Source organism: Lates calcarifer, linkage group LG7_2 (assembly GCF_001640805.2).
Source record: "Lates calcarifer isolate ASB-BC8 linkage group LG7_2, TLL_Latcal_v3, whole genome shotgun sequence".
In the NCBI taxonomy this organism is placed as follows: domain Eukaryota; kingdom Metazoa; phylum Chordata; class Actinopteri; family Centropomidae; genus Lates; species Lates calcarifer.
In genome coordinates this window covers 6,475,024-6,499,223 of record NC_066854.1, presented here as the reverse complement: position 1 = coordinate 6,499,223, position 24,200 = coordinate 6,475,024, and the positions used below count along the sequence as shown (strand labels likewise).

The 24,200-nt window shown below is 41.1% G+C and overlaps 1 protein-coding gene and 1 long non-coding RNA gene across 3 annotated transcripts in view; one reads left to right on the top strand and one right to left on the bottom strand.

The window, feature by feature from the left end:
• The window catches only part of LOC108892906 (uncharacterized), a 45,671-nt gene that overhangs the window by 11,323 nt on the left and 10,148 nt on the right, over positions 1 to 24,200 (top strand). The gene's annotated exons all lie outside the window — the stretch shown is intronic.
• Positions 19,513 to 23,952, bottom strand: sox1b (SRY-box transcription factor 1b). The gene has a single exon (XM_018690682.2). The coding sequence runs from the start codon at positions 23,563 to 23,565 to the stop codon at positions 22,510 to 22,512; it is 1,056 nt and encodes a 351-aa protein (XP_018546198.1). The 5' UTR covers positions 23,566 to 23,952; the 3' UTR covers positions 19,513 to 22,509.

The window sequence follows — 24,200 nt, the reverse complement described above, 5'->3', positions numbered from 1 at the left end:
GGTGAATCATGTGCTTTCTGGGATGGGATGAGTTCTGGATAGGCCCAAAACTGACACCACTACACTGGAAGGAAGAAGAGAGAAAATTCTTAATAAATTATATTTCAGAATAACCAAACTAAATCTGACCCAAGACCTGAGTTTTACACAACAAATCAGACTGATCCAGAGCCAGAAACCTGAGAATTTGTCAGTTGGATAGCTGTGTAGTTCGCACAAGCCTGAACGAGTGAACAGATGGAAAAAAAAAAGCTAATCTTTAAATCATCACTCCCTGAGAAACAGCTTGGAAACGCAGTGCCAAAATATGTCTTCATCGTGTCACCACAACCAAGGAAAACAAAAGTCTTAACAGTAGTCACCTTGTATTTGATTTTCAAACCGTTTAACTTGCAGAAAGAAGTAACAATGTCAGTGACAAGATCAATTCAACGAATTTTACAGAGTAAACACCACTGAATGATGAATTTTAGACGTCTTCAGAGCTGAGAAGCTACAACTAAACATGTCAGTAACGACTTGCTGTTGCTCTTGGAAGACTTTTTGTTATTGATTGCTAGAAAGCACAGTAAGACCCTCACCAATTTCCTTTCTTATTCTCTGTCTCTCCCTCCCCACTCCTACTCTTTTGCTCAGCTATCTTCAAAGCAGCAGCATACATTAGTGTCAGTGTGTGAATGTTCCCAACAGCTTCTGGTAGAAACACTGAGAGAGAGAAAGAGAGAGAGATGCAGCATAGACATTTTTCTTAAGAGCGTCTGTACACAAATTATCTCATCCCAGAAACAAAACTGGAAATGTGTTCATCAACAAATCAGTACTAAGTGTTGTTTTGTTTTTGCCTCTCTCTCTCTCTCTGGAGTCGGACACAATATTGTATTTGTCACTTCATGGGCAAATATTCAGTAAGAAAGCAATTAACAAGTAGACAATAAGTGTGTTTGTTTTTTGCCTTCAGAATTTTAATAATTACATTTAAAAACAAAAAGCAGGAAATGGAAAAAGAAATCAGAACTTGTTGCAGGAAACACCGCTCTTCCTTCCACCTAAATCATTACACTGGAACATCTTATTGTGCATTATCACCTACTTAACAAAGTAAACGCTCATTCAGTTGGTCTACGTTATTATTTCTAAATAGTGTAAGAAAGGAATAGAGAAAAAGAGGATGTGACCACAAGTCACTGGTTAGGTTAGGAGGTGACAGGTGTTTCTCGCAGTTTGCAAACCTATAAACCTAGAAATGTGATTACAGTAAGCAATGCTTTATGCCATTCCTATAATGCAAAAACACACTGGGGCAGTGCCTGTGTCATGGCTTCTGGCAGCATCTGCTCACAATGTGAAATGTATGTGTGTATCTCAATGTAATGAATGTCAGAGCAGTGGTTCTTAAAGGTTTTGATTTAAGTTGGTCATGGCGCCTCACAGAGAATCCTCTGATATCTCTTTTTTGACAAGCCAGGGGCCAGTTCATGTACCAAGTCAGGAACAACTCAGAGCAAACAGCAGTTTTCTATTAGAAGACTTTTGTGAACTGCTGAAGCGTTTTTGCGCAGCGCCTGAGCTGAATGAACAGAAAAAAATAGACTGAGAAGACCATATTTACATATTTTTTGCTTGTAATTAGAGTTTAAGAAGTGGCGGTCTTTATGAATGGAGAACATAAATATGGTATTTTACAGAAAGTGTTAAATTATGGGTTGTTTGTAGCCTTAATGTTGCTAGGAAAGCAAGTGTTTTCAGTTCATTTACAGTGAGTCTTTTAGCCTAGTTTAGCCTGAAGGCTGGTGTAACGTGTTTTGCTGCCACAGAGGAAATAAATCTAAGTGAAAATGAGTTTGTAGCATCTTGCAACATCTTTACTGGCCGTCCTCTGGGGCCGTCACTTTTCTGACAAACAGCCTTATCTTTATTCATCCACGGTGTAGAACCCAAAATACCTCCACATGCTGCTTCTCAGGTGTGTTGGTGTTGTGATTGTGCGCTCAAGGCGGCTCTGCTCGCCATTGTCCTCCATTTTCATAACAAAACAACACCACATTACCATTAGCTTATCTTACTGATAGGTCAGTAGGGCATGCAATAGGTCAGGCTGATAGAGCACCCTCTGCTAGATCACGAGCAAACTACTTTAAATGGTCTGATGCACTTATAGAGACTGCAGCCTGCATTTCAAACAGGGCAGCAGCTCTAACATGAACTTTTCACCCCATGAATTTTGAATAAAAAGTGACAGTCCCACTCAGTACAGTGTTAAGTACCACTCTAGGACATTGCTCCATCCACCTGCTTGTTGATCTCACCCTCCATTTTATGATTTATGAACAAGATCCCAGCGTACTTGTACTTCAGCAAGTCAGTCCCAACCCAAACATTACACCTTAAGTGGGCAGATCTTTTCATGTATGTGCACGTTTATCCACTATATTTAAATTAATAAAGCAGCATTTTGTAACATGGTTTTCAGTACAATCACTTCAGTTAATCCATCCATTATACAACCAGTCCTTGAATGCTTCAGCTAACATTATGTTAACTGTGTCATTAAGTACTGCTGCATATAATACTGTGATACTACTCATTTCACAGGAATCACACATTCCCAGTGATTTACTTGTGCTAGAGCAGGTGGTGGCTCAGAGTTACATGAAGGTTCTGTGTTACTGTACAATGGCTGCTACAGTATAGAAGATGTACAAGCCTAAAGAAACATTTTCTGCCACTGTATAGAAGACTGTGCTGTCTGCCTTTTTTCCCCTGAACGTTACCCTCCTCTATTCATCCTCCTCTAATCTTCCCTCTTTCCCTCTCATTGTCCATCTCCCTCCGTCTCACCCCTCCATCTCTCTCTTCTCCTCCTTCAGTGACAGTAAACAGCCCTCCTGCTGCGTGTCTCCTATTACAGCCTCCATCCTGATTCCCTTCTTTCTTCCGTCCTTTCTCCTCTTTTTTTTTTTTATCCCCTTTTCTCTCTAACCATCAGCCAGCTGCAGTCTAAAAGCTAAAGGCCCTCTCCAGACCCCGGCTAAAAAGATACAAGAGGCCCAGAACAATCAAAGGCCCTAAAGAGGAAAGTGATGACGAGGTCAGGATGATGAAGGGGAACGACAACAGGAGTGATGATGATGAGACTGACAATAAAGGTTCTGGCGATTACAATGATGGCAGAGGTGATAACGGCAGAGAAACCTCTGATGTTGTAGCTAGATATACTGATCATTGTACAATTAAGCACTTACCACGTTTTTTATTTTAAAAAATGTAAATGTATTTTTGGTGGGGCTTTTTAGGCTTTATTGATAGGACAGTGAGAGAGAGCAGGCGAGTGACATGCAGCAAAGGTCCAACCGGAGTCAAACCGGGGACCAGCACTGTGCTCTGAGCACTGAGGCCCATGCAGTACACACCTAACCATTCAACTACGGAGGCACTCCTTTTTTAAAATTGTAAATGTTTCAAATTTCACAGGCAAACCAGTCAAACAGTCAAAATATGAAACTAGGCTAAATACACTACACTGTAGGACTTGCTAACTATGCATCCTCATGAATCAGTCCTTCCAGGATTAGCCCAGTTAAAAAGGAAACCAAAAACAATCATCATACTTCAGTCTCTCAGACACGTCTGGCAAACATAAACACAGATACCCTGCTACTCCATGCGGTTTGGTGAGGCAGCTATATGCCAACCTCACCTGGCTGTAACATTTAGATTAGGTAGCTGTAATTGGTACTGCCTAGAAATTTATTACGGCAAAGCTGGTCCTGTACAGGGTTAGTACATCATTCTTCATGACATCTGAATCGGTCTTCTGTATAACTGCTCACCCTGGATTATGGCATAGTGATTTCCACATCAAATTCAGCGTATTAGGAAATGATTGATGGTTAACGCTCCCTGTTAATTTTGCCCTGACTGGGCTTTTATACTGGAAATTATACTGGAATTCTGGCAAAGGAAGAAAGGCTCTCCATAGAGCTGCAGTCTGCCTGAGCCAGCATAAAGATAACCTGACCTGCAGCAGTGTGCTTGGCTACTGTGACAGCACAGGATGTTTCCATTCTTTTCTAATCAAAGCTCTCAAATACAACATCCCTTTATATCTAATACCATCTTATCTTGCTTTCAGGACACACAAATGACACGCGTAAAGCTTGGGGTTGAGGGTCAGGTCCAGCCATCATTTCAGACATAAAACTGGTGTTAAGACAAACTGAACAAAAGTAGAAAGTCAAAGAACATTGTCCTGGAAATGTCTTTAAAGGCTGTAGCTTGTTTTGCCTTGAAGGACGCTCAGCTGCATTCACAGCAGGTACAATGGATTCCAACGGTGACCTGGAGTCAGAGCAAAAATAAAGCTAAAGAGTGAAAATGAAGCATTAACAAAAAGCTCTTAAGCTGGAATACGGCATAATTCACTGCTCGACTGTTGGCCTGTAACCCTCACTTTTCTGACAAATCGCTAATCAGCAACCTAAAGTGAGGTCTCCAAGTTATGAAGAAGGGAAAGCAAGGCGTGAAGGATGTATTTAGCTACAAGTGGGTGACAAATGAAAGGAAAAAAAATTGTCTCGTAAAGAGTGGTCCAACAGGATCCATCAGAGGAGCTTCAATACTTCTTGACATTGTCTCTGAAACTCTCAGGTTGGGTCAGCTTTGGAATCCATTATAACTTATGTGAATTCAGACTTAAATGTTTTAAAGCCTGCAGGGGAGAGGAATTAGATACCCAGGATTTACAGTGGAGTGTTTGTTTTGTAATGAGCAGTAAAGAACAATCAAAATTCTGTCTTGGTTTTCACCTCTCATGACCAATCAGTATGTTGTTGATTAGCTATTGATCGTGATGCATAATTATTTCAAAATAAGACATAAAAACCCTCAGTGGGTAGAAATGGTTGGTGTTTATAGCGTAGTTTTACACAGTGCAGAATTTGAAATGCATTACTTATTTGATTTCACCTACTCTTATGAATTTACCTCATACCAGGTGTGTGTAAGTGCATATCAAAGTGTCTTTGGTAGAAACTGTAAAATGTATGACATTGCTCCTCAGTGGGGAAAATAGTCAGGACTCTGCGAGGAAAAATTACTCTTAATTCTCCTCATCTCACACTCTGTGGGGCTGGAAGACTTCCTGCAGGGCTTATGTACACGCACACACACACACACGGCCAGGTCAAAGCTCCGAAGCTTCTGTGGCAACTTGGAGGGGCCAGAATAATGACTTCCATAATGTCTCCCTACAGCGAAGGAGAGCAGGAGAGAGAGTTAGTGAGGGGGAAAAAGTGAGAGAGAGAAGAGAGAGAGCACTTTTCTTTCCTTGGCTGTAGGAGTCCTATTGTCGCTCGCCCTGCGGGAGCTTTTAGTCCTCAGCTCCAACTTATCGGCTGCCCAACCATGTGGGGTGGGTGGCTGAGAGGGCACGGGCGCGGGGGGCGATTGATACAGTAAAAATGCCCTGCCATGGAGGGTCTCTGAGGCTTTTTTTTTCCTTAAAGGGAGGAGGGCTTTGTGTGTACCAAGAGGTCAAAGCTACAGTCGATTGGCCTCCCTCCTCCCTTCTCCCTTTCTTTTCATCGCTTTTTTCCCTCTCTCTCCCATCACTGCGATTGATCTATTTTTCTGTTCCCTTGCTGTCGCGTGTTTACTGCAGTTCAATATGATTTTTAATATCATAGGCACCTGCCAATTGAGCATTATGCTGGAGAGACGCAAACACACACTTCTTTGAGTTGCTGAAAATGAAATCATATGAATCATTTTCTTTTTTTTTTTTTTTTTAACGACTTTAACATAATGAAGAGGGAGATGAAGGATGTTTTCATGTGAGGCGCTTAGATCAAGGCCAACAGCAAATTAATCTTCATTTATAGTGGCCTCAGAAAGTATTCAGACCCCTTCAATTACTGTACACTTGTGTTGTAGATTTAATTTCAAGTGGATACAGTTTTCAAAGAGATGTGATTTTTAAAAAAGGTTTTTCCAAGTTTAGTGTTACTAACATACCTACTAGCTGCTGTGGACACTTCTTGTACATGAGGAACTAATGTAGAAGAATAGGCTATCACATGCGGCTTTGGGACTTGCAGTAGACTCAGGGTACAGTAATGTTACAAATCCTCCAACCTGAGCTTCGTCTTCTTGACAAACAATATGACATAACAATAATAAATGTGTGGTTATGGAACGGTCTTTGTTTGGTAAGGGGGCATGAAAAGTAACTTTTGACAAGACTCATTGCTGTCGTTTGGTTGATATGTTAGTTTTCTACATTTCATTTTTCTACTGTTGTCATGATACAACATATATTTAGTTTACAAGGTGTACATGTTGTTGCCAGGGGTGTAATGATTCTGAAACCAAGACTGTTTTGTTTCACTTTACTTTCTTCTAACGGCGTGTACCATGTGACTGTTTTGGTCCAATCATGATCAAGTGACCAAGCCTAAGGTAAAACTGTAGACTAGTTGAATTAGCTGAGTTTCAGGGTTATTATTAATCCTGAAACTGCAGAGAAACGAGATGTGAACCAAACAGTGGATTTTTAAGAATCGGTTACAACCTGCGTTGGTACAAATTTGTTTATGTACTGAAAAAATGTAAATACAATTGTTAAAGTAAATAAAGTAAAATACTTAAAGATGCAGCTACAATTGATGCACTTCCAGTCAAAGCCAGTACATTAATATTACCTTATTTAAGACCTGGATTATACCAAAGCATCACAACACTTAAGCTTCCCTGATATAAAAATAAACAGTGGCCATGCTCTTACTAATGAAGGAACGTGTCACTCAGTTCACAGTGTGACTCACTGATGTGATTTTAATAGTTTTTGAGCAACAATGGAGCTCTTTGGCAAAGAGGAATAAGATATAACCGGCTTTGGATGCACAGGAAATACTTGTTTTTGAGATGAATTCATTGTTTGTTTTTGGCTTTTCATGGTGTTTTTTTAACAATAAGAAAAATTTAGAACATCAGCAGACTTATCCTTTTAAAGGTTAGGGTTAGTAATCTGGCGGTTGTGGTTAATGTTGGGCTAAGTCTCAAGGGAATTGTGTGAATGTGTGTGTGGATCTAGTCTTCACTCTATGGAGAGAAGCTGTTCATCCATATATTGCTTGTGTGTATGTGTGCGTGCACGTGCGTTTGTGCACGCCTGATTAGATGATTATTTCTAGACGAGATAAGTGGGTGAAATAGAGACTGTTGACTGTTGTTCAGGTAATCAACACACACACATGCACACGTGCACACACACACACATGCACACAAGTCATGCCATGCCATGCCAGATTGCATTACCTGTCCCTTTTCATAGGCACATAATGAGATCATGGAAACCCTAAACGGATGGATGGAGGGAGAAAGAAAGACAGACAGAGCGGCATAGAGAGATGAGCGAGAGAGGGGAGAAAAGTTGTAGAAACATTTAGATTCCTGAATCCATAAGAAGAGAGAGAAACAGTGACGTATCTATTCAATTTTTGGCAAAACAAAAGGGGTAAAATATCTAAAAAATGTCATCACTGTGTCCTCAGTTCTGCATTTATAAGACTAGTTTTTGCTAATTTACTTTTAAATGCATCATGATAAGATAGAGAGAAAGTGAGTGATAAAGTGGTAAACAGAGAAAGAGAGCGATGAAGATAAACAGAGAGGGAAATCTGGCTGCCTGTCAGCCCGGTTCACTGTGTCAATTTGTCCAAACAGAGGAGGCTCAGGTTGCAGTGGAGGGCCAGGTAACAAGAGATCCAACAGACCACACCTATGCAACAGGTATTAGCCTTATCCCCCCTCCTGCTTCACATGCACACAGTTGCAAACACACTGAATGTATAGACACTGGTTGGTTCTTTTAAACAGATAAGTAAATAGTTTTTAGATAAACCAATAAAAGGTGAGTGTTATTTGCATTGACTTTATAAATAAATTTTACATGTTGTTCATATCAGTCAGTTTCTACAAGAACATTTATACAAGTCTTGATGAATTGAATTATACAAGCAGAACGGAACATGGTGAACTTCAATCAGATTTATCTTGAGGAGAAAGAGGCCCAAAACAGATCTTAAAAACTCTTCTGACTAGAGACGCAAATGTATGTACCTATTAAATAATGACCTCGGCTTGATTCTGCCTCTTTGGACAGCAGGTGAAAATTGGCTTCAGACCTTTAAAGATGTTGCCTGTGAAGTTTAGTACTTCTAAGTACTTCACTTCTATGACAGGCACTTGTCATAGTTTTACAGCTTTTAGTTGGTGTGTTATAAGTGCCTTGGGCAGAAGGAAACATGGACAGTGTTGGGTGCTGGAACAAGTCAAGAGATTTGCTTAGTACTCATCTATTCTAAGATTTATTTCATTGTGGAGGATTTTTTTGACCTTCGCAGTGAAACAAATTATTAAAGCAAAGTGGAAACATGGCTGCAAAGTTAGTCTTGTCAACTCAAACTGCAAACTTAACTACAGTGAAAACAGGGAGAAAGGGGATGGAAGAACTTGGTTGTGGTCAATGAAGGTTAAGATTACAGGAATGTCATGGTTGAAAGAAACCAGTCATTCACCCCTACAACCTTTGTGGTTCTATAATGTCCCACTATGTCCTCCTTTGCTCCTCCTGGACAAAACTAATAATTTCTACAGCCACAATATGTCTTGAACTTGAACAGCAGATGCTGGTGGATGCTATTGTTTTTCTTTTGGGCGGACAGTCCCAGAAACTCAAGCCTCATGAACAGAAAATCCAAGGAGGAGGACGTCAGAGGGCCGCCCACACTGTTTGATTGACGGATGGTTTCTGGGAAGCGGAGTGCAGAAACATCGCAAAAAAATAAAATAAAATAAACCAAAATAGACCAGGATCTCGAAGATTAGCAGTTTCGTCTGCCTGCATGTCTTTAATCTTCAGCGTTGTGTGAACCAGGATGCCAAACCTGCCAGACTGCAGCTGCCCTGATGGCTTTTCAGACATCACAGCAGAGGAGACAAGGTGGTTTCCTGGACACATTTCTACAGCTGCCTCCACGCTTCATTATGCAGCTTATTCTCATCATATTGCCCTCGGTTAACAGGCTGACGCAACAGTCAGCAAGCTCACTCCTTTACTCCCCTCCTCTTCCCTCTTTCTTCCCACTCTTTCCTCTCTTCCTCCTCCATTCCCTCCTTCATCCTCCTTTTCTCCCCACTCTCCATCTACATCCTTCTCTCATTCCCACACTTGTGTCATCTTACCCTTCTTCCCTTCTCTCCTTCATCCCCCTTTTCTCCCTGTCTCTGCCTCTTCCTGTCTTCTCTACAAATCAAATTGTTGCTATCTTGATTTCATTCTTCCCTTCTCTACTTTGTTCCATCTTTATTTCCTTCCTTTCTCTACTTCTTTCCATCTGTCTTTCAGTTCCCTCTTTCCTTCCTTCTTTTGTTTGCTTCCTTTCCTTCCTTTCTTCATTTATTTCTCTTTTCTTCCAGTCTTTTTAATCAGTTTCCACCTTTCTTCCCTCTTTCTTGCGTCGTTCCTTCCTTCATTTCTTTCTCATCTTTCCTTCCCTTCCTTCATATCTTAACTTTTTTCCAGTCTTTCCCTCATCTCTTTTTCTTTTCCTAATTTCCTTTTTTTTTTTTGCTTCATTCCTTCCTTCATTTTTTTTTTTTGGTCACTCTTTCCTCTCTTGCTTTCTTCCTTTAATTCTTCCTCTATCTCCCTCTTTCTCTCTGCACTTTTTTTCTGTTATGGAATGTGTGATGAGCCTCCAGCTAATCCCATCCCTAAAGCACCTTAGCAACGCTCGCTAAGGGAATTTGGAGGGAGCTACAAAAAAAAGGAGAGGAAGAAAAACACACACACACACATGCACACAGACATGCACCAAACCCAACAAGCAGCCCCCTATTGGCAGCAAGTGGATTCAGGGATGCACTAATACATCTTCAAATGTGCTTTTTAAAGCGTTTGGAAAGGCTCTGTCGTCGGGCGATAACTCCCCACCGGTTAAAGGATGGATGCTCCCGTTGTGTTTCAGCGCTGCTCTTCCCTCCCTCTGTTTTTTCTCATCCTTCCACATCCTTAGCCATCGCTCCCTCCCTCTCTTATTCCTTAACCAAGTTGTATACTTAAAAAAAACAAGAAAAAGTTTGTCTAAACAGCAGCTGCATTGTGTAAAGTTTCCTCCTGAGGATGTTTGACATGAGTGTCGAGGCTGCAGGCTGTGTTTGATCTCCTGCTTCTGTTCTGTGGCTCAGACGCCATCTTTTACATTCTGGTCTTTTAAGCCGAGTCATAGCAGTGATCAAATCCTGAAGGGATTCATTGATATTAACTTTAGAGGACCATCAGTTGTGCATATTTTATAGTATTTTTCAGTTAAAGCATTTCCATGTTTAAGCTACACTACTCAGTATTTTTGTATTAACAGTGGATCAAATAAGTCTAACTTCATCAGCAGTAAACATACTGTACGCTGTTTGTCCAGCACCAAACTCCAGACAAAAGAATTTTTGTCAGAAACTGGTAGAGACCAAAACAGAGCTACAAGGAGAGTGGATATCTGACTTTAAATCGACAGGTGGCTAAAAATAAAGGCTATTGTTGCTCCAGGTCTGCTGTTTACAGCTCCATAATTCTGCTTTAAAGGATAATTCTGGTTTATTATTTATTATTTTTATAGGTGTCTCCACCAAAGAGGCTATATATTGACCTGTGTCTGTCTGCTTATTTGTCAACAAACTTAATGGAGGGATGGGCCAGGTAAGAAGTCTAGTTAAAGGACGTATCCAGGAATTATTTTATCGCTTCCCTTAACATTACAAGATCAGGCATTTTTGTCTCTTTCTCACAAAGTAATGTATGGTCCTTGGGAAAAAAAACATGTACAGTATGGTGAGCTGCACAGACACATGTAAGATTGTTTGGCCTTGGTGAAAGTTTTGTCCATCATTTCTATCAGTGTTGCTGTAAATGCTGAAGTTCAGTGCCGTGACATGATTTCAGTTGTATAGAGCAGAAAACATGAGAAGGTTATTAATAAAAGGACAATATCAGCCTCTTATACTCATTTAATTAAAGATAAGGTGGCAGGAGACTTAGGTCTGTCAAATATATAATTTTCAGTAATGCAGTAGAGGAGAGGCTGCAGCACAAGTGGAGTTTGCTGTTTTACTGTTAATGCTGAGACGTTATAAAATGAAGGGTGGAGGATAATCTCTGGATTCTCCTGAAAACTTTTCTCCATTGTTGTGCTTAGTTCAGAGTCTGCTGCGACTTTACACCATGTACATAAGTGCTTTAAAGATCTAAGTGTGATTGGACTGCACAGGTGGACGTGTTCACACACGTACCTCAGGGCCGTATGATTAACGAACATCATTCACACCCTGACAGCTAAATGGACGTGAGAACTATAATTTGAGCTGAAGACCGAGGTAAAAGATCTTTAATCAACTCTGATTCAAAGAGAAATTAGTAGCTTAAGCGAGCTTTTCTAACTGAACTGAATAGAATTCATTAAGACGTTTTAATTCAATTAGAAAAACAAAGGTGGATAAATTTAGAATACAGGTAGAGACATATATAGTGGAAAGAGGAGCATATATGTCTAATGTGACAGCTTTGATTTACTGAGTCATTTATTCATTCTCTTTATCTGCTGTTCGTGTTCAGTGCCATGGGGGACAGCAGAATATCCCATCATGCACTGGGCAGAACATAGTTGTAACGGTTATCTTTATGTTTTTACCTTCACTTTACTTTACTAAGTGTCATACACGTTCAACTTCAAGAAAAGAAACCAGGTTAAAAAAGTACAAATTATATTACATTCAAATTTTGTCTAATCACAGTAAACAGATTAAGCTATATAGGTGATAAGATTAGTGTGTGTGTGTGTGTGTGCACAGATTCTGAAGCTATAATGAGAATCTGTAAATACCCTCAGACTGAATCCTTCTCCATGTTTAATCTGAGTCCACAACTACTGGCTGCCAACACAGATCATCCTCCTGTACGCACACACTGGCACGCACACACACACACACACACCACCGGGACATCACTAGTCAATATGCAGCATCCGCAAATGACACAGAAATAGGAAAAGCATGTATGGATGAAACCATATATTGTGACAGATCTTACTCATGCACACACAAACATGCAGACACACACACACGCACACACACACACACACACACACACACACACACACACACACACACACACACTAGAAGGCCTATATAAGTGGATCAGGGAGGTGGGTGTGTGTAGGAATCTTCAGCCAGGCTATCGCTAACAAGCATGCTCCTCTCTCTCTCCTTTATACAGCAAATCCCTCCACTCCACGCTGGAGATTAGCATATTGTTTTACCCAAATGTGCGCACACTCACACACATGCACACACACATACACGCTGTACTACACAAAGCTGGAGACAGGATGGACATTGGCGGGAAGTAAGGCAAAAAATAGTGTGTCTTTAACAACAGAAAGAGAGCGCTCTATCAAGGAAAATGTCAAACTCTTTGATTTTTTAACGTCGTCCTTTAAGAGAAATAACTAACATTAACACAGGAACACAGGTTTAAAATGTATTTTTATTTTTCTGTGTATTTAAGGTTAAAAAGCTGACTACACTGAATATGTTAGCATTTAAAACTGTAGCTGCTCCCACTGTAAAGAGGAATTTTTTTATTTTAACATGCAGACGAACAGTGATGATGTACTCAGGAGGTATTGTGGATGCAGTCAGGTTTGGTACAAAAACAGAGCCACTCATTCAGTCTGCCTCTTTCCCTTTCTTTTTCTCTGTAGTGTACACACACACACACACACACACACACACACACACACACACACACACACACACACACACACACTCTCCACTGACAGACAGCCTAAGTAGTGTGACTAATGGCTCTCTGCCCTCTGCCTTGCCTTGGCTACCATGGGTCAACATGTTATAATGAGTAAATGAACTTCCTGTAGAGGCTGCACAATCACTTACACACAAGCGAACACACACACATTCTATTGTCAGGCCAATTTGGAGACTTGACTCTATTTAGGGCTGATTTGGGCCTTTTATTCAAGGAACATACAGTGCATTGTTGTTTGTGTTAGTCCACGTAGTGCAAATCATGTAAATGCTACATTACTGCTGACCATTTTCCAAAGCTTAGCATAGTGATTCACCTCGAAAACTGCCTAAAGATTCCCTCCAGACATGTTATAAAAGATAAAAGATACTCAGCATTGAATAACAATACTGATTTTCAACAAAAAAGTAAAAGCACCTTGTTATTTGACTGTAGGAGGCATGGTACAAGGGAGACTGGCTGGGACAGGAGGACGTAGAGCTGATAGTCGGAGCGGTGAGAAGCTGCTTTCAGGGTCTCTGTGTCTCTGCTGGAAAGACGGAATCTGGCGGCCTCCACAAGAAGCACATTTATGGCTTTCGGAGAGAGTCACTGTGCGGATACCTGTGCTTTTTTGTGTGTGTCTGTGGGAGAGTCTCCATATAATAAAGCCGTAGCCCTGCTGTTTATCACGGGTTAACGTAGCTGTTTGCCAGACCTTAATAAGTTGTTAAGCTCTGAATGCAGCGCAGTTATTGGTGTGTTGTGTTTACTATCACTGCAGAGTAAAAGAAATCTCATTCATCGGAGTTGTTTTGGGGAGCTTATCTGGCTTGCTAATGCTAACGTCACCGGCAGCCATGTGTTACAGGTGCAAACCAAGGCTACAGTTAGCTACTGCTCTTTTATAGTTGGCACAGCAGCTGCTATCATATAATATCTTTATTTGGTCCATTAATGGGAGGTAGCCAGATTAGTGTAGCAGAGGTATATTCTCAAGTATCAGTATGAGATACTGTTAGAAACACTTCACCAAAAAATACAAACACATAAATGATGGATTTCAAAGTTAGAATAGCCATGAAATGCACTCTGTTTACGCCCTTTAGTTCTATATAGTTGCTTGCATTTTTAGTGGCAGAAGAGCTGGTGCTTGCTGACGTTGCAGGTAGTTAATTTTCATGCTCATATGTTACGCAATGGTATAATCCGAGAGAGCAAAGCAGCTGGTCCTGGGTATTTTGAAGAGGCGTTGGTTGCATATCGTTTCTAACAGAACTAGTGGGATTTGTATTTTTAAGATGTTTCAGGTATTACTGGTAGTAACCACAGGTGTAGTCATAACAAGCACAGCTGAAAAGGATTGGAGATGTACGAACCCATACTTACCTTCACTCAAGTAAGATTAGAGTTGATAGTGAATCAATGGAAACTAATCTGTGTATATAATGTAGACAAAATGTTGAAGGCTAGGGGCTAGGGATAGGCTAAAATTAGCATCATAATAATGATGATAATATTAATAATATTGTGGCCAGATGTTATCTTTGTCCTCAACTGGGGTATTTTTTAAATCAAAAATACAACTAAAAGGCAGTTTCAACCCTGTAACTGTCTGTGTTCTCTGTTAAAACCCACATCTGTAAAATATAAAAACACACATACATAACACACAGGTCTCCCCATGTCAAACATCACTAAATAATTACGGCACCATTGCTGATGATTGGCAGTAATTGACCAGTGTTTTTTTTTTTACGGCCTGACTGGTGGGAGGTTGGAGAGCTGCGAACCAGATCTCACCTGCAATCTGCAAATGACAGAGTCGCCCTCCGCAGAGGTGAAAAGGAGAGAGTGGTTCATTGGCCTCTGAGCTGGCAGGACACCTTTTAACTCCGGTGATTACCAGAGCCTGAGCTACAGTTGTAATCATGTTAGCGTTTCCTGTTCGCTTCCATTCCTTTCTCTTCTCGCTCCCTGTCTTTCTTTCTTTTTTCTCAGAAGTGTCTTAACCCTCCTGGAAAAGCACCAAGGTATTTGAGATAATTGACTTGAGAAGACCTCACTTTTGCTTCTGCATTAATACTTGGGTAGAAACACTGAGGCTTTTCTTTCTTTCCTTTGTTCAACGTTAGCTTTTCTTCCTGGTGCATTTATGACATCAAACAGCCAATTTTATGTCAATATTCTTTATACTGATCAATATCTAAACATTGCCATTTTAATTGGAAGGAGAGATAAATAACTTTATATTATAGGATTCAGTATTTCCACCAGGGAATCCTTTCAAACTGAAACTAGGAGATTAAAACTCTGTGGATTTTGTTTTATTATGTTAAGTCTTTAATCCTTTTTTTATTCCTTAAACATCCTGGAATTGATTACTGAAGCATGATTTAAAGGTGTGTTAATGATATCCTGTGAGATCCATCGGAATATTAAGTAGTAGTTATTTCAGCACCTGGACAGCTCCTAGTGAAGCACATTTTTACATACATTTTTATATACAGTCTCGAAAAGGTAGAATTTCCTCCTTCATCGGTCGTATATAGGTACGATCTCTTGAGTCCTCATTGCTGAGCTAGGAGGAGAAAGAAAAACGAACCTGGTGTGAGGCTGGACCTCAGTCAGATTGGACAGGGTGTAAATAAACCAACGTTGGAATAGTTTTTTTCTGGTTGTTGTTAGTTACGAGTATCAGTTGTGTGGTGAAAGTGATGGTGGTCGGGGAGAGGAGAGAGGTGTGGTTGGATTTCAGGCACTGTGAAACACCACTCTGTGCATCAGCCGCCCTGTTTGCTGGCTCTCTTTGGTCCTATAATCAGTCAAAGATGGTGGAGAGGCACAGCTAGCGATAATACTTCAGTCATGATTATGAGAAACTTTATTTGGCGAAGCTGTGAAAGCATGCCAATACTTTAATGGCAGAAATACTGAGCATCTGTCAATCTTAACTGGAAACCCAAGAAACTCTTTGGAGGCAGGGCTACGTAAGTGGAAGTTGAAGTACTTAGTTCAAGGACGATGTGATGTGAAAACTCACTTGATGTTACATCTGTGAACAGCGTTGAGCAAAAATACTAGCAATGTTTCTGGCTTGTGACCCCTCGTCACAGAATATGAATATGTGCTTGAGTTGTGTTTAACTAAAGGATTTTCTTATATTGTTTTATCAGAATATTAAATAGTTACACACAAATGCTTTACAGATTGTGTGATCATCCTTTACTAACAGTTATATAATGTAGTGGTTCCTTGAGGGAGTTCCTCATCTACCTGAGAAATATGAGACGAAACCATTAGAGAAGCCTTTCCTGAATGTCTTCACAAAGACTTCCTCTGCACTGGAGTAAGCTACGTGTCTCTAATCAGAGAAAAATGAGGAGGATTGTGATTTTCTTAGCATTTTTGTATTTGGCACAGATCAGCAGCTAATATGACGCAACAGTCGTCCTCTGCTGTCACTGTAATAGATAATGAAATCCCATGTAAAATTATCATCTGTCTCCCGTACTGTGTTACATCTTCATTTGAGCTGATACTATTAACCTAAATCATACTGTTGCTCTTTCACTGTAAGCGATATGGTTTAACACACTCTGTAAAACCAGCCTAATTTAAACTGACTTTCAATGACAGGGTTTGAGAAATTTTAGATTTACAGTAGCCTCGTCTTAAAAATCTCCCTCAGCTCTGTTTTCAGGTCTCTGACCTCCCTCTACATGTTTAATTCAAGCTCAGCTATTTTCCCTTTGTATTTCATTCTTTGAAGGAGAAGAAACCCTACAGTGTGACCCAAATATGACACTTTCAGGAAGAGAGGAAAATGGTCAATGGCAGAGGAAGTAGTTTTTCTTTGTTTACCTAAAAAACGAGGGTAAAAATTTGAAGGAACCAAAGTTAAAAAGTCCAGGCAAATGCAAGTCAGGTAAATTACTGGATTATTATTACTGTTCCATTTATGTAAACTGAATTTTAAAAAGGTACTGAGAGGGAATCCTTACACGAGACAGATTTTAAAAATTTCATTGAGGCTGAGATAGCCTGACTTTTATGCACAGATCTGATCCTGCATTTTCCTGTAATACTACAGATATCTTTTCATTATAAATTAATCCAGACATCATCAGGGTTATTTTGTCAGACTAGACAAAGCTCCTCCAGTGTCATAGAAAACATCATTTAACTGTCTTTACAGGATGCTGATCACTTGTCAACTGATATACATTATTATATACTATTGGACAGGAGGTACATCTGGTATTTTTATGCAAGTTCTTAATTTATAAGTAAATTGTAAATGGCTCATAATTGCATTTAAGTACTGTACTTAAGTAAATGTACTTAGTTACTTTTCACCACACTGCATGTCAGATGAGGAATCATTAGTTACTGAAATGTTTCAATATGAATCTACAGTAAATACTCTACAGATCAGTGTGGTTTCAGTCAGTGACTCTGTGCTTTAACCTCTGGAGCTGGAAGAGTAATCACACAACTAAAAGCACAGAGCAGACAGGCAGTGAAGCCCTAATATGCAGGAAATGTTGCAGACGAGTTCAACTTAAAGGGGGAAAATCTACATTTAACACAGAGTCACTGAGGGAATAAAAGACCATAATCTGTAGTAAAATGCCTTGAAATAAACCACAAACTGTCTGTTCATGGCTCCCAGTGGCCCCGTTATGTTGCACTGAAGCGTCCCTGCCACTGGTGGGCGGGGCTCCCTGGTGCCCGTCTGAGCAGACGGTGTGTGATGATTATAGGCCCCCGGGGAGATCCAGGGGGTACTCCCTAATTGATTGTCATGAAAGAGTCTAATTGAATTGAAAAGCGCGGTGGAACAACACACCATGCAGTCCGTTTGATCCCCGGTGACTCTGGTAAAAAAAAGACGGTGGCTGCGTGGAGATTTATATTTTTAAAAATTAGTTAAGTTTTTACATCAGCTGCAACTAGTCAAGTCACCACTGCCTTGTATTTGCTGACATCAGAAACAACAGAGTAGCAAAAATTATATATCAGAGATATAAATTTTATCACTTCTACACCAAGAAAAATCACTATTTTTAAACAGAATTGCAGAAAATATAATTTAACAATAAACTCATTAAATAAAATATAAAAAATCCAAATTATAATTAATAATTACAATGATTAGTGGACCTGGATTCATGACCTCAGTATTTCTAAGGCCCTGGCTGCAGCCCTGGTGGCAAGATAAAGTAAAATAGAGACAACACATGTTGTAGCAAAGTCCCATTTGTTATTTAAATATTCCAACCCACATTATATATATACTTTAAATTTGTTATCACACAGTAAATTTAGTGGACACTGGTTGTATTTTCTCTTTTCTGTCATAGTGTTTTAACAGTGCTAAAAACAAGAGTCAGGTTTGTAAAGGTAAGATCTATATGATGACAGTGGTTAACTAGTAATTTCCCTTTACTGATATTAAAGTTATCATTTTCCTTTTTTATTTAGTGTTTATATTTTTCTGACCTTGTGAAATTTAATTTAGTTTTAGTTTTCAGACTTTTTGAAACAGAGAGACAGAGACAACTATGAACAAGTCTGCTTTTTTCCCCTCTTTTTTCAATGTTTAGAAATACTAACAGTGTCTGATAAAGAGAGAAAAAGACTTTTCAGACAGCAGCAGAGTGATGGAGAGAGTCAGACAGAGAGCAGCGAGGCTCCCTCAGCACCAATAGGTCTGCTTTTGGAAAGACAAGGGGGAGGGAAGGGGAGGAGGGGGGTGCCTCGGATTAAGAGGCTGAAAAATGGTTAAAACGTGTCAACGTGTAATTGCACGATAAGGCCCCCTCGCGAGGAATCCGTTGGCCCCGTTGCTATTTTCTATGGCGTCCCCGGCTAATCTCCTCGCGCCACATTCGGTGTTGTGCAATCGGTCCCCCGTAATCTCCCATGACAGAACCGGGTCCAACGACGGAGGTGAGGGTTTTTATAGGAGGAGAGGGAGGGAAATATGCGGAGGCGTGATAAACTGACGCCGATTAGCCACGTTCAGGACACCGGGAGCACGCGGGGATGTAAGGGGGGGGTGGGGGGGGGTGTTACACGGGGTTATGGAGTGAGAAGTGCCAGAGCAGCGGTGTCCAAGCATGTGCCAAAGCTGACATCAGGAGAGGATGAAAAACCTGCAGACACATGGATGCAGATAGGTTCAGCGGTGATGAGCCGCTGGGTCCACCAAGACTGTCAGGACCACATCCTGATCCTTGTCTTTAGTGGTGTAGGTATTTGTCATCTTAATGTGTTTCCTCTTACCTGAGGTTCAGTGAAGCTGCCATCATCAGATCACATCAGGACCTGGTGATTATTAACCTGATTCACACTCAGATTATCATAAACCATTCACTCAGTTTCCTCTCATAGTTGAGACGTTTTTATTTGATTTATTTAAGAGAGAACTTGATCATATCTTGACTTTTAGTGACTTGATGCTCCTCAGAGTGCAGGTTGTGTATATGTGACAGAATCCATCAGTTTTGTTTCCTCATATTACGACACAGAGACAATGGTACTGGGTTTGTCACGCTGAACAAATAATACTAACAGTGTCTAGGAGTTAACTTTGTGATGAGTGATAGATAGATGGTCAAATACTTTTTCCATTTTCGTCTTTTCTTTGCTCATTCTGTCTTATTTATTTATGTTTAAAATCCCCTTTCCTCCCACGAGGAAGTGGAGTTTATAAATACTTCAGAAACCTTTAACCTCTCTGCCTCGTCTGAACAACAAACCTTTCACAGCCTCTCAGTCTGGCTGTTAATTTCCTCACTGTCCAATTAATCAATTATTAGTTCTGGTAAAATCAGAATTCAGTCCACTTCATTTATCTTTAAAACAGTGAAGCAAAATCATCTAAAATGATGAGAAAACAAGAATTCACATTTATTGTCATCAATCATGCAGGAGTAAAATGCAGTCGTAGTTAAAAAGGTGGTTACTGTAAATATGTCTTTTCTTAACAACCACCAGAAATCAGGAAAACATTTATGCATTATCCCTTTAAAATGACCTTATCCTCATATTTATACAGGTTTGTTGGATTTTTCAGTTTATGTATTAAATGAGTAAATCATTTCTGGAGATAAACCCCTCACATATCAGTCCCAGTTTTAACCAAAAAGCAAAAACAAAGACATTTAAACATGAAATTTAACTTAAAATAATGATAAAAACATTCAGTTTAAACACCTGACGTCCCTGGAAACAGCTTTATTTGCATCCACATTGGCCTCTTGTGTTTTTAAGTCCAGACCCGAGTGGGAATTAGTCTGATAAAACCAGGGGTGTTGTTTGCGGGGCTTTTTGTTAGGGGTGACCCCCGGGTTGCCCCCGGCTTACACCAGGACTAATCCCCCATTCTCCTCCAACACAAAAACCTCCTCTCCTCGCCTTCTCCCTCCTCCTCCTCCTCCTCCTCCTTCTCCTCCTCCTCCTCCTCTCTGCTCTTTCATTCCTCTCCTCCCTACCTCGGAGGAGGGGGGCCCTCCAGTGATTCAGCCATCAAATCTAAAGAAGGAAATAATTTAACAACCTGGAGAGTTACATACGCACAGATGCAGGCATTTGATGCTGAGGGTGGGGAGGGGAGGGAGGGGGGTCAGGAGTGGGCTAAGGTTTGAGGACCTGTGTTGGAGTAGAGGGGCCCAGGTGGAGGCAGGGGGGTTGAAGTGGGCCCAATTGAGGCCAGTTGAAGAATTAGTAGTTCATTGACCACTGGATACTCTTGTTGTCGGATTTACTTTTGCTTCAGATCTAGATTAGCGAGGTCATGACCCTGCAGGGAGGTAAAAAAATAAATAAATAAAAAGAAGAGAAACTTTGCTTTGCTTGGCCTGTGAACCAACACCATAATATAATATTTCAGTTTATGTAAGTCAGACTCACTGTCAAGGTTAGAAACTAAATTTCAAATGTTAAAATTAACCAAAAGGTACTGGAGATGATGAATAACTCTGCTAGAGTTTGAGATAAAAACAGGATCAGATGACAGAGAGGCCTTCTCATTGTGAGGAGTAGATATTTTTAGGTGCAGATGATTCCATAAATACAGGAAACAGAGAGGCTAGCTCATGATTTAGCCTTTGAAAAATATCACAACTTGCAAGAAACAGTGAGAGAAAATAAGAAATCAGCGTATAACATAATGTATTTCAAGAAAATGGAATACATCCCCGGTAAATTAGTTTTATATTTTAAAAGTATGTTGACATTAATTATTGTGTAAAATAAAGTGCGAGTCTTATGGAGAAAGTGGAGCCTGTTTCACATTAATAAACGTAGATAAATGTAAAATGAGGACATTATTAGGCTGATATTTTGTAAATTCTTCTACGTCAACCAACAAGTGTTTACTGCAGCCTTTGACTTACAGGATGTCAGAAACTATATTAAACATCATGATACAATTACAGGGATCAGAAATTCCTAGGGCAGGAAAAGGTAGAAGTAAACAAAGAAAAATATATGTTATAATTTCAGGAGAAGAATGCAGGCCTGTGTAGCCCATTCATTTTCAAATTAAAACATCTTAGTCTCAATTATCTCCAACATGAATGTATATTGATTAAAGTGTATTATGCCAGTTTGAACGGTTTAACTCATTTTCTGCTAAAAAAAAAATCGATCAGAATAAAAAGCAAAATCTGATCATTTTCAGTTATAAGAGAAATAATCAATTAAGAACCCGACTGATAAATAACACCTTCTTTTTAATGGCGTCAGTAAGATGAGAAATCATGCCTGTCTGTAGTGTTTCTAATGTAATATTCTTCTTTTTTGTCATTTGCATTTTTGATCAGATTTTGACAGTTTGCCGAGACTTAATTAAACCCGTAAAGATACAGTATTATGATTGTATTTATATCTATATTTCAGGGATGTGTTACATGTAAAGATATTGGAGATGCAGCCTGCTTAAATCTCCTGCAAACATTTTCAAGATTAAATTATTGGAAAATGTATTAAACTCAGCGCAAAATCGTTTAGTCTTCAACCCGAAAATGTGGGCTCGGTATTTTTTGTAAATTATGTACAATTGCATAAAAGCGTTTTCAGTAGGCCTATTTATTCACAATTTACAAGATTTTACAACAACAAAAACAAATTCAAATTACACCGACTGACTCACATGTTTACAAGCATTAAAACTGGAAATCAATTTAAATTGCAGCCAAGAAACTTTTTTTTAAAAACACATCTTCCACACTGCCCTCCTTTTATTATACGGTTCCCTCTTTAAACAGGTTCCCCAAACACACAGCTGGTGCCTTTAATTCCACAGAAAAGTCGGGAGGAAAAAAATAACCTTAAAAAAAAAAAAACAACAACAAAAAAACGCACCAGCCTTCACGGATTATAATTTAAATCGTGTCAAAACTTGGCATGCTCTGTTCCAGAGAGCAAAAGTAAATCAGATGCGCTTTCCTTAAACTCGGACAGACAAAAATCCATCACTGAAAGAAAATAAAAATAATAACAATAAAAAAGTTTTTGTTCAAAGTGATTGCATTTTTATGGCTATAACCGCCTATAATTTACAATTCAGCAGCAGCCTGCGCCCACATCTAGAGTTTAAATATTTGGTTGTGGTTTGTAGTGCTTATAGTACATTTAGAGATTTAAATATGAGTCAGAGGAACCGTCCCGTTTACCGGAGTGGAGCCGCTGCTCTGGTAGTGCTGCGGGTGGAGCACGTGCAGTCTGCTCTGAACGGAGGAGTCCCCCACCGCCTCGCCGGTCGGCAGATACATGCTGATCATGTCCCGCAGGTCCCCCGTAGGGCACGGTGGCGGCGCGCGCGCGGTGGAAACCGGTGGGCTCACGCTAGGCTCAGATTTCACGAGGGACCCCAGAGTCCCTCCGATCGCTCCGGACACCGGGGAAACACCGGAGCTCTGGTGCTGGTGAGTGTAGCCGGTGATCCCGCCGTAGCCCGGCGGAGAGGCGCTCATGTAGCTCTGAGAGTTTGAGATGGGGCTGTAAGATAAGGCGCTCATGTCGTACCTGTGCACGGGCTGCGGGTTGTGCGGGTGATGGTGCGGGTGGTGGTGCGGGTGCGGGTGGTGCGGGTGAGCCCCGGTGCCCGGGTGTTGCGTGTAAGCCAGCTGCGCCTCCTGCATCATCGCGTGAGCCGCCGCAGCCGCGGCAGCCACCTGGCCAGAGTACGTGCCGTTCGCCCAGCCGTTCACGTGCGAGGCGTAGCCTGCGTTCCCCGCGTGGCCGCCTCCGGGGCTCTCCAGCCGCTGCCCGCCGCCCATCCCCACGCCCGCGGAGGAGCCGAGGAGCCCGCCGGCCAGCGAGTACTTGTCCTTCTTCAGCAGCGTCTTGGTCTTCCTCCGCGGCCGGTACTTGTAGTCCGGGTGTTCCTTCATGTGCATGGCCCGGAGCCGCTTCGCCTCGTCGATGAACGGTCTCTTCTCCGCCTCGGTCATCACCTTCCACTCCGCGCCCAGCCGCTTGCTGATCTCAGAGTTGTGCATCTTAGGGTTCTCCTGTGCCATTTTCCTCCGCTGGCCCCGGGACCAGACCATGAAGGCGTTCATGGGTCTCTTGATCCTCTCCTGGGGGACTTTGCCTCCGGCCCCCCCGCCTCCGCCGTGTCCCCCCGGGTTGGATGGGTTGGTCTGGGGCACCACGGGGGAATGTAAGTCCGTTTCCATCATGATGCTGTACATTCACCTCGTCTTAGTAGGACAAAACTTCACAGTCAAACACACAGAAACATTCAGGCTGGCCCGCGCGCAGCTAAACCTCCGAGGAAGAGGGAGATAAAGAGTGACAGAAAACAGAGAGAGGGGGATGAAAAGGTGCTGTAGTCTCAGGGTGAAATCCACTCAGAGGTAAACTTGCTCCGCACTTCCCCTTTTCGCCCTTTTTTCCTGTCATCCGCGAGCGCCACGAGAAGAATAAAAAAACGGTTGTTTGAGCTTACTTTGGTTGAAGCTGTACTGGGAAAAGTTACCGGAGCGTGCCCGGGCCGCGCGCTTTGACAGCAGCTAAATGAGCGAGAGACGGCCAATGGAGAGGCTCGAGCGGAGACGTGATTTGCATGCAGGGGCTCGAGGTTCTGGTGACGTCGGAGCGCGAGACCTAAAAATTACTCCCTCTGTCATCTGTTTTGTGTGTGTGTGTGTGTGTGTGTGTGTGTGTGTGTGTGTGTGTGTGTGTGGCTAAAAAAAACACACAACATGTAAACAGTTTAATTCCCATAATTTAGCGCATGTCCTGTCGTTCAGACAGGATTCAGTGGAGTCTGTGCTCTAATATTTTCATATTTCACACCACTAAAATACATCAGAAAATATATATA

Excerpts from the sequence above, each read along its gene's own strand:
- sox1b (XM_018690682.2), bottom strand. The coding sequence starts at position 23,565 with ATGTACAGCATCATGATGGAAACGGACTTACATTCCCCCGTGGTGCCC.